Here is an 11,284-nt window from a genome sequence, read left to right on the forward strand (position 1 = left end):
CAGCGGCAGTCTCTGCCTGCCATCCTCCTTGTCACACATACAATTCTTGGTGCTATCACTCTATGGATATGCAAACATGTTTGGCATTCGGCTCTCGATCTTGTCCCCCGCTTAAGAAGCAGCGGTTCTTTTTTCCACAGACAAATGGTTCGTTCTACAATTCGAATCAGAGGCTAAGCTAGTAACACTTCTTCCGAGGAAGGATACCGGTGGCCTGAGGATCAGCCTGTGCACGCCCAGTTTTCAATCTGCGACGACGTTATCGCGACCGCCTTACAGAGTAGACCAGGCTTCAATTGTCAGTTCAAAATGCTGTTCCTCTTTGTGCTTAATATTGTTGCTTCAGATGCGAGCTTAAGCTATGATATCTGCGTACAGATTAACCAACAGTCTATAGTCCGTAATCTCTAATCTCTAATCCCTATCCGTAATCCGTAATCCGTAATCCGTAAGATATGGGCTCTGGGTGTTGAGTCTTGTGCAATTTCCCCTACGTGGTTGTGACACCGCGGGCTGCTTTTTCAAGCCACGCCCGTTTGGGGAAAGGACACCTCCCTCCACCAAATCTCAGGCCTTCCGAATTTGCCTGCGCAGTTCATTGTGTCGCTCTATCAATTACAGCACGCAGAGTATGCTGTCGACTGCCTGCAACACAGCTGAACAAGAGTGGTGAGTCAAACAAGAGCAATCGTCATCTACATACCAACAACGGCCCAGGGTCCTCCCGTCCACAATCTTCACACAGCCACCCAGTCACTCAATCGCCCATTCACCCAATCACCCAGTCTTCGGCCCCAAGTCATCCAACCTGAGTTGACGATCACCTCCAACGTCCATATCCTCAGATCCGATCCCCCGGCTCCTTTTACCCCTTTCAACTGGAATAAATGTCGTGATAAACGCCAACTCCAAGTCAATGCGCTAGTCGTCGCGTCAAGCAGGGCACTAAAGCTCGTATTGATATCAAGACAGAGGTCCGTTTCAAGTCTGTTCCGGGGACCTGGCAGTCATCCATATCCATCACAATATCGCATGCAATCCGAAACGCGCAAAGGACCAGAACGCTACGTGTAGTGCTGGAAGCGTGGCAGTGGCTCTAAGGTTTCTGGGAGAATCACTACACACAGTGAATGAATGTTATGAAATTATGTGCTTTTGAGAAGGGAATCATGCGCTGCGGTCACGACAAAAGCTTCTGTTCCGAAGGAAAGCTTATCGCAAATATTTCGCAACACCGTCTGCTATCGCTATGCATTGAAGTGGAGGAAGATACACCCCACTGAGCTCCCACTTCTTTGCCGTTTTCCAGTCCATATTTACCACGAGGATGCCTCCTCCGACACCTCCTACAAAATTGAAGGACCATTGCTCGATCATACACAACAACGTGCTTTACGTCTATTCCCCTGACGCGCTGCAATCGCTTGCTTTGCAAAAGAATGCGACATGGAGCGAAGAACCAATGGGGATATCTGTGACAGGAGCAACATGTGTCCTAGGAGGTATTGATGGAGATCACACCAAGGCTGCGCTATATGTGGTTGGTGGCTCCGCCAATTCTTCTTCTACACAGTACCCGGGGCTGCAACGATATTCAATACAAGAAAAGAGATGGGACAACATCAGTCCTGTCACTCGCGTCACCCAAAATCGTAAACATCATGGTTCCGCCTTTCTGAATGCTTCTTCTTCCATCCTTGTTTATGGTGGCTCCCAGGATGGGGACAACAACCCTTCGACTCAAACATTTTTGATCGAAACATGGCCTCCGTACAATGTGCGATCATTCAACTCACTTGCACCACCCGTGGTAGAACCGATCATGTTGGCCTGGGCGGATAATCGTGCTGCCATGGTCGGAGGCAGCCCGACCAACAACCAGGTTTTTACATTTGGACCTGACGATGGTTGGGCAGATGCGGGAGTTGCTTTAACGCAGCCACTACCGAGTGGCTCTATATCACAGAGTGCGTTGCTGAGTTTGGCTGATGAGAGCAAAATTCTAGTCACGTTCGACATGGGTCAATCACCCAACAGGGTCTCAGAGACTGTGCTTCTAAACCCAGGAGGACAACCAGCGCAATCTGGCCAGGCAGTGGGAAACATCGACAAGCCGTTGAGATCACGAAAAAGAGAGGTCACACTCGGTACATTCCCCCAGTATAATGATAGCCTGGCTCCGAGAACGATCAGAAGCGATGTTTCGTTGGCACAGGATTCCGATGGGCTTGTTGTCATCAGTGGTGGCAATGATCAGGATCCTCTATCAATATTCAACGCCGCCGAGAACCAATGGGTAGATGCAACGGAGTTGCTCGGTGAGCAACCACAGATTCCGTTGACTGGATCACCTACACCGTCTATTTCGATACCCACAGCATCTGCGTCGTCCACATCAGCGCCCACTGGTGGGACATCGAGGTCTCGTCCACTGACTATACTCGGCGCTGTCCTAGGGTCCACGTGTGGTATTGCAGCAATATTGATCATTGCCCTTCTACTCCTCAGGTGGAAGAAACACAAGAGCAAGAAGAACCCGAAGCGTCGAGATTCTAGGTTTCTGAACAACAAACAGCGCAAAGATAGTCGTCTGAGCTTCGAAGATCAAGGGCTCAGACCTATACGACCAGCCGCCGAGCCTATGGGTCACAGCGTAGCACCCTCGACCGATGATCTGACTTTGGTGGGAGGAAAAGGGTCACATTCTCGAAAATCAAGCTCAATGAGCAACCGACTCAAGCTTGATCCACAGCGAGCAAGCAATCTGAGCTTCGGACAGGGCATGTTCTCGCGAAACAAGAGTCCACTAGCTATCTCCCGCCCCATCCCCCATGAACAAAGCGCAGTGTTTCAAGAACGGCTAAGTACAGGTGGAGTTCGACCGCCTCCGAACCCTACTACACTGGATCCGATAGGCTCACATCGCAAAAATGACTCGGGATGGTCCACATATTTCTCTGGAAATACTGCTATGGATGTTGGACAGAACCGACATACCATAGAATCTCGAACTTCTCAAGGATCAGCCGGTCAACGAGGCAGCTACTGGCCTGACCCTGCCGCTCCCGTTGCGAAGCTGAGGACGGCTAATCCGGGCTTGACGGACAGCAACGGCAATCAGTTGGAAAGGTTGACCGTGCCAAAGGGCAGTCCGTCTATAGGTTACAGCGGTTTCGATGGAGACGGACACCGTGTAGCTGTGGCAGAAGGAATTCCTGCTAAGATCTCCAACACAGACTCTATGGGCACTGCCATCACCGAGGATTATGACCTTGGCCACCCTGTCAACCACGAAAAGAATGTTGGAAGCGGCTATCCAAGCAGCCAACCTCCAGGCAATTACGAGTGGGCTTTTCAAGATAGCTCATGGTCCAGCCCTCCCCAACGACTTGTGCGATCTCCTAGCAGCATCTACACAAATAGCATACATCCACCCAACGTTACATCACCTCCAAGCCAGGATTGGTCAAAATCTTCGATCAGGCCAGTCACGCAATGGCCTAACGACGTTACAGCCTTCCCCACCGTGCCTATCTTTACACCTGGAACCTCTAAAGGGCCAACCATTCCTGCTCGTGCTGGTCATCCAGCTAAAGAAATTCGTGACTACTTTGGCTCCAGCAAACGTCGAGAGCCCTCGCAGAACGACATGTCCTGGCTCAATCTGAACGGCAATGGAAATGGAAATAGAAACGGCAATGGCAGCGGCAATGGTTGACTGAGAATTTGGTCCTCTTAGATGCTATTCAAATTTCTCGTGGATGACGTGGCCAGTAAGTCGCCACGACCATGCCTAAATGACGCTGTTGTAGAGCTCGCCGATACTAATCCCACCGGATTGATGAGAGGACTAAATAGATGTCAACAGAACATCGCGTCTGCGCTTTCAAGGACCAAGTCGGCGCCGAGGCCGAACCAGGCAGTTCGATATCCGTTCTCACCACCAAGGGATAATCAAATGGGGTCTAGCATGGATGTGTACCCTGCTATTCATGATCCACCGCTGCCGGGGGGGAGTTTGCAACCAAGCAGACTCAGCCTGTAGCGTGTGAAGTTGGAATAGGAAAGATCGCACACTCGGGTTGCACCTCATTTTCCTGCATATTACTGTTCTTCTATGTCTCTACTTTGGCCTTCACTTATTCTCCCCGGGCTTTCTTTCTCTATTACAAGGGGATATCTATGGATTTATTCATTTCCTTCGCGTTATAAAGCGACCATGTATCGCATCTTCTGCTTGAACAGGCATGATGCACATTTCTGCTGTAATGTGGGCAGATTTACTGCTGAAACGGGATATCGAAGATATCTAGTACGACTAAAGATATATTTGCGATATTATATTGATCTTAAATAGTACTTATCCAGAGTACTATATTTTGGATCTATGAATCAATTTATTTGCCATTACTTGGTTTTCTAATACAAGGTGTTATCTCTAGTGTTCTGGTAACTCCATCCTTTTGATAGTCCCCTAAAGATGAACCTGCGACCATCGGAGGGTTTTGCTTGATGCACAGTAACTAGTAGTGCGGGCGGAGCGACCACCATGCGGGCGTGCCTCTTGATTGGATAGCGAACCGCCCCGCCGCCCAACTCAGCCTTAAGCTGAAGACTTTGCATGGACGTTTCTAATCAGCATGCCAAAGATCATCTCGCACCATGGAAGGTGTTGCTGCATTCGCGCTGGCCTGTAATGTTGTACAAGTAGTTGAGCTTTCGATCGAAGTCGCCGGTATTATTCAGCAAACGTACTCCCGAGGCAGATCGGACGACAATGCTACCACGCAAGATATATCAGAAAGGCTCAATACCCTATCTCAGACCTTGAATCAGTCCCTCACAGCTGATGCTCGTCACGGCTCGCCGACAATCGCTGAGTTGCAGCTACAACAGATAGCTCCGGAATGTTCAAAGATAGCTTTGGAGCTTGGCCGGGAGCTTGACCTTTTCAAAACTAGGAGCGGGAAACGTAATGCTCTGCGGAAGGGTATACGTGCTATGATGAAGAAGGGTCACATAGAAAAGCAGAAGGCAAAACTCCAGGATTACGAAAGAATATTGAATACCGGACTCTTAGTAAATCTCAGGTGAGTCACTCTCTTGCATCTAGCATCATCCTATAAGCTTGACGGGATGAATATCTCCTGTTCAGATCGTGATACTCACCAGACATCTTGCAGAGAGCAAAATAATGCAGCTTTGGTGTTACAGCAAGATGGGTTCAAAAACCTCGGGCAGACGATGCAAACTTTTATCAAGAATGTGGCCGCTGGCCACTCCCGAACTGAAGACATTCTACGATCTGAACATGCCCTGACAAGGCAACTTCTTGATGAGGAAGGACGTAAGATCGAAAGGAACCTGGGTGCCCAAATTAACAATCTGAGCAAGGTCCATCTCGATGGAGATAGATATGATAACCTTCTGAAAAGCCTGGAATACCCTGAAATGAACTGGAGACCTAGTCAAATCGGGGATGCCGGATCCAAAACCTTTGAATGGGTTTTTGATGACATTCTTCCCAATACATATTACGGAAAGGAACGACCTTGGGACAGCTTTTCGAATTGGCTCACTTCAGGTACAGGCATCTACTGGATCCAGGGTAAGGCGGGCTCGGGCAAAAGTACTCTGATGAAACATCTCTGGCAACATGATACAACTCGAGAAATACTTAAGAACTGGTGTTCTACCAAGAAGCTTGTAATTGTGTCTTTTGGATTCTGGTTGTCTGGGAGCCCCATGCAAAGGAGTCTAAGGGGAATCTTGTGTTCCCTCCTGTATCAGGTTCTGAATGAACATCAGGAGTCACTGCCAGGCTTTGTTGAGCCTACCTCTAAGCTATTTATGGGAAAGAAAAGCCCGCAAGACTGGTCTCTGAGAGAACTATCCACTTTTCTACAGAAAACAGTTCATCGTCTGGCAGAGACTTCAGCTTTCTGCTTCTTTCTGGATGGTCTAGACGAACTCGACAAGAGTGAAGATCCACGTGAGCTCTCAAGCTTGATCAGCACTCTAATTTCGGAAGTTAATGTGAAAGCCTGCGTTTCTAGCCGGCCTGAGCAGTTCTACTGCGATGAGTTTAGAGGGGCTCCATTATTGGAGTTACAAGATTTGACAAAAAAAGATATCATGACGTTCACAACGGAGCAGTTGTCAGATGTACAGACATCAGGACGGCTTGGTGACCTGGAGTCAGATATCCGAGATTTGGTAATCCATGAGATCGTGACAAAGGCAGCTGGGGTGTTCCTCTGGGTCCGCTTGGCTCTGCGTGATGTTCTTCGAGGTCTTACAATCCGGGCAAGTTGGAAGGAATTGCTAGCACGAATCTCGAGGCTGCCTGCAGACGTTGAACGTCTCTATGAAGATATTCTCGAAAGGTATGCTGAAGATTGGCACTTAGTGAAGGAAGAGGCTGCCCTTTATTTCGCGACTCTCCTTCTGGCTGAGGAGTACTCTATTTCAGGACCCTATCTCGATATTTTTGCAATCATTGCAAGCAAATGGCGACAGGGATGGTCAGACTGGAGACCAAATTTCTTAGTTGAGGAACTCCGTAAAGTTTGTTACCACACCATGCTCCGAATTCAGATCGTGTGTGGTGGAATGCTGGAAGTCACAGAGCACGACGAAGTTGTAGAACCAGAGACAGACCCTGATAACCCAGTGGAATTCTCCTTTCGAGGTCGAAGAGTACTTCTCTTTCACCGCACGGTTCGTGACTTTCTCATGGATAATCCAGCAGGACACGCAATATTAGGATGCTCCACCATATCAAAAAAAGATCTGTTCCATGCCATGACGGAAGCCCATCTGTTTTTCCGAACAATGCGTCTTTATCACTCTAGTTGGGACGACATCGCTAAATTAATCAGAAGTATTAATAGGTATCATCGCCTAAATGGCTATGTCTCCGATGACGAGATTGTCGCAAATCTCAACCAGGTACAACAATATCTTCCGCAGATTGCCCACGCCGCGCTCGCAGAACAATTCGACCTCCCCCATGAGATCGACCACTCCATTGTTCAGAGCAATCGATCATGCGAGTATCAACTTGCAACGTATTCTTTTGGGGTGGCGTCTCCTTTTTTTTGTGCCGAAGATCTTGTGGGCCTTACCCTTCAGATGGGAATCTCAGCTTACCTTGAGAACTTCCTGCGCGCCTATTCAGATACTCAACTCCAAATGCCAAAATTACACAAGCAATACAAGGACTATCTGCTTCTATGCGCCTGTTATGGCTATGCCATGGGGAATTTATACAGTACAGGTATTAGACCAATGGAACAAGTAATGGTGCAGTTATTGAACATTGGAGCAGACCCCAACGCCAAACTCTTTCTTCAGCCTTCGCTGCCATATATGACTACTCCGGGTAGCACATTGCTTCTTACGAAGAAGCAAAGAATGATGACGACCAACTTCTGTGAACTATTTTGGCATTTCTTGGAGAAAGGATTCCGTTTGGAAGACTCTGAGTTTTTTTATTACACAGTCGGATATGAATGCGTCCCGATGGCAGGCTACCGAGGACTTTTTCAAATGGGATCACTTGTCCTCCTTTTTCAAGCAACAAGACGCCAAGGCCTTGTAAGCAGTTGGGATGCCATGGTGCAAATATGTCCAAACCTGACCTTATTTGACCGCTGCGAAGCAGAGCCTGATAATTCTGATAGGGACGTCGTTTTGGTGCGGTCCATGTACATTAAGGATCACGACATTGGGGAGAGAGCTGTCGTACCGACGTCTGACCAGTCGGAACAGCTTCTGTTAGTTGTTGACATGCTGGAACGGCTGAATGCCGACCAGGCAATTGGCGACGACGCTCGTTATGAGAAAAGAAAAAACCTTCGTTCACAGTTCGACCAAAAGTTGCAAGAAGTAGTTGAATCGAACAAAGAAGAGGTCAACTATGAGAATTTCCTTGCTGAAAAGGGGCTTTCAACGGCTTGTTCCGACCCCGTAACATTGCCCGGGCCTATTCCCATGTATGAAAATGATTCTGATGATGCAATGACATCTGATGGCATCGCAAAGTATTGTGAAGTCTGCAAGCAACAGCGCAAGGAGCTGCTAAAGTATCGATGGGTCGCATACCGTGAAATGAAAAAGAAACCTCTGAAATTGTTAATCTCACAAGGGTTGGATGTGCGCGAGAACTACATGGTTTCTTCATGAGATGAGTCTCCATCAGATGAAATATGATCATCCTCCGCTGCCAGCCTGATCACACCTTACTCTATGTACAACTGTGCTACATGGTTGGAACGGCCGTGGGTGGTACCGCGATAGTTAAGGCAGTGGGCATTTGGTATTGTAGAGAGGATCATCGCACATCAGTTGGATTTGGGGGTCTCTAATGTGGGTATCTGAGATCTGAAGCAGCGAATCATATCCTCGTATTCTATCAATGCATCTCTGTTATCTGCTAAAGAGAATGTCGCATTAGCTTGCATGAATACTTCAAAACTCCATACTTGTGACAGTTTTTTCTGAAAATTAAGATTACCAGCAGGATTGACCTCTAGGCCTCGGGCGCAAGATGTCCGGCTGGGAGATGGAGACGGAGAAGTATCCCTAAATTCCAAATCTTTCCAATCGGTTCCCAGGTAAGCTCGAGGACGAGGGTCATGTGCGCGGCATGTAAAGATCGTTCATGGAGGGCCCCGAGCTCTCCTCGAGAGAAAGGGGGGAACACAAAACTACGGAGGTAGAAGACGGACGCTGATAGCGTACGCCACTGAAACCACTAGTAATATCAGTACAATAAGTCTTCCTACGTGTTCATGATTAATCATAAACAATTTGTCTGTATTTGCATACAAATTGTTAAGAAGAAAACCAATGCACACTAATGAGGGTTCGGCCGCGAGTAAAGTACGCCTCTGTACGGAGTATGTTACCTCGATCCACAGGCGTACCCAGGAGGTTGTAGTGTGCAGAAGATAAGCTAGAAAGTAATCTCTGAGCTGGGTTTTATACTAGTAACAGAAATGCCAACTCGCCAAGTTGATTAGCTGACTCCGGGAGGGGAAGGCTGAGTGGAATAGGACGTGTCCACATATGGACTCAATTGAGAGGAATAGACAAATGGAAATAACTGTGACGGTTGTGATATGAGATCTGGATAGCTTTTACTACTAGTATAGGGTTACCCAGCCAGTCCTTAAGAGTCTTGGTCTTCAAGAAATTAGAAGTTGCCAGGACTGGCGCTGTATCTGAACTGGTAAAATACATCTGGCCCGAGCTCGGGTTCCATCAGAGTAAAAGTGGCCAAAAGTTGCCGAGATCAATTTCGGCCCTAAAGTTAGATCGAGGGTGCGGAGGATTTCTAAGGCGCAGGTTGTGACAACTGTACAACAGCAGCAACTGATCTTCCAGCCTCAGGGTGTTATTCCAAACTTTTCCTCCCCGAGCCGTATAGTCTTCCTCTTCAGTAGCGTCAGCCAGAGATCCTCCATCGAGTACAGAGCTTTCGCTTGTCCCTCAACATCACTTTATTCTCCACCGCCAACATGAACGGCGCTCCAGCTCAAAAGTTTAAGGTCGCGGACATCTCGCTCGCTGCCTTTGGGCGTCGTGAGATCGAGCTCGCGGAAATTGAGATGCCGGGTCTTATGGCTATCAGACAGAAGTACGCTGAAGATCAGCCGCTCAAAGGTGCCAGAATTGCAGGGTGTCTACACATGACCATCCAAACCGCTGTCCTAATCGAAACACTTACTTCCCTTGGTGCCGAGGTTACTTGGTCAAGCTGCAACATCTTCTCAACTCAAGATCACGCCGCTGCCGCAATTGCAGCTGGCGGTACACCAGTCTTTGCATGGAAGGGCGAGACAGAAGAGGAATACCAATGGTGCTTGGAGCAGCAGCTCACTTCCTTCCCTTCGAAGGAGTCACTCAACCTCATTCTGGATGATGGTGGTGATCTGACTGCCCTTGTGCACAACAAGTACCCTGAGATGTTGAAAGACTGCTACGGTGTCTCTGAGGAGACCACGACTGGCGTTCATCACCTTTACAGAATGCTGAAAGGCAAGGGTCTTTTGATCCCGGCTGTCAACGTCAATGACTCCGTCACCAAGTCCAAGTTCGACAATCTTTACGGCTGTCGTGAATCTCTTATCGATGGCATCAAGCGAGCCACTGATGTGATGATTGCCGGAAAAGTCGCGGTTGTGGCTGGTTATGGTGATGTTGGGAAAGGATGTGCACAAGCCCTCCACTCCATGGGGGCACGAGTCATCGTCACTGAAATTGACCCAATCAATGCTCTTCAAGCAGCAGTTTCAGGATACCAAGTGACCACGATGGAAGAAGCAGCACCACAGGGTCAGATCTTTGTGACCACCACGGGCTGCCGAGACATCATCACTGGTGACCACTTCTCTGTCATGAGAAATGATGCTATCGTATGCAATATCGGTCATTTCGACATCGAGATCGACGTTGCCTGGCTGAAGAAGAACGCCAAATCAGTTCAGAACATCAAGCCTCAGGTTGACCGTTACACTATGCCTTCGGGTCGCAATATCATTCTCCTAGCAGATGGTCGTCTAGTCAATCTTGGATGTGCGACTGGCCACTCGAGCTTCGTCATGTCTTGCTCCTTCTCAAACCAGGTCCTTGCACAGATCATGCTCTTCAAGGCTGAGGACGAGGCATTCGGCAAGAGGTATATCGAGTTTGGAAAAACTGGCAAGAAAGAAATTGGCGTCTATGTGCTACCCAAGATCTTGGATGAGCAGGTCGCTCTTCTTCACCTGGATCACGTCAATGCTAAGCTGAGCAAACTCACCAAAGCCCAGTCGGATTACATGGAATTGCCTATCGAGGGTCCCTTCAAGTCTGATATGTCAGTATTTTCCAGCCCTAACCTTGGTCCATGTGATGGCTTACTGACCGTGTTCACAGCTACCGTTATTAGTCTACATAAGCTTTTGCTCGCTTTTCCGGACATTCATCATGTCGCTGCATTGGGCGGAGCAACCGGAGAATTGGGAAAGCGAAAATCATGCTCAACGCATACTAGACTCGGGCTTCTTTTTGAAGCGACCAAACGATTAGACGTGTTTACGAAAATCATACCCGGGTTCTCTCAACCAGAACCCACACATTCGGGTAGACTTGGCCTTCAACGGACTGATGTCTAGCCCATGCTTTTAGATGCCTCTTTGTTAGGGCAGATAGAAAGCCTTGCAAACTCTGCAAGATGTTATCTGAATCGCCAATATAAGTCTTTCTTCCCACAATCGTACATTAGATGGTTCAGTCC

The 11,284-nt window shown here is 48.2% G+C and overlaps 3 protein-coding genes across 3 annotated transcripts; all 3 read left to right on the forward strand.

The window, feature by feature from the left end:
• Nucleotides 1-1,327: 1,327 nt before the first annotated feature.
• EPUS_00714 (uncharacterized protein) lies at nt 1,328-3,718 on the forward strand (the record flags this gene model as incomplete). The annotated part of the gene is made up of 1 exon (XM_007801494.1): nt 1,328-3,718. The coding sequence occupies one exon, from the start codon at nt 1,328-1,330 to the stop codon at nt 3,716-3,718; it is 2,391 nt and encodes a 796-aa protein (XP_007799685.1).
• Nucleotides 3,719-4,662: 944 nt separating this feature from the next.
• On the forward strand, nt 4,663-8,187 carry EPUS_00715 (uncharacterized protein; the record flags this gene model as incomplete). The annotated part of the gene is made up of 2 exons (XM_007801495.1): nt 4,663-5,090; nt 5,184-8,187. 2 exons carry the CDS (start codon nt 4,663-4,665, stop codon nt 8,185-8,187), a joined length of 3,432 nt encoding a protein of 1,143 aa, XP_007799686.1.
• A 1,337-nt stretch (nt 8,188-9,524) lies between these two features.
• EPUS_00716 (Adenosylhomocysteinase) lies at nt 9,525-11,076 on the forward strand (the record flags this gene model as incomplete). Its single annotated transcript, XM_007801496.1, has 2 exons — nt 9,525-10,868; nt 10,924-11,076. The coding sequence occupies 2 exons, from the start codon at nt 9,525-9,527 to the stop codon at nt 11,074-11,076; spliced, it is 1,497 nt and encodes a 498-aa protein (XP_007799687.1).
• Between the last annotated feature and the right edge of the window lie 208 nt (nt 11,077-11,284).

This window comes from Endocarpon pusillum (assembly GCF_000464535.1).
Source record: "Endocarpon pusillum Z07020 unplaced genomic scaffold scaffold1300, whole genome shotgun sequence".
Lineage (NCBI taxonomy): Eukaryota > Fungi > Ascomycota > Eurotiomycetes > Verrucariales > Verrucariaceae > Endocarpon > Endocarpon pusillum.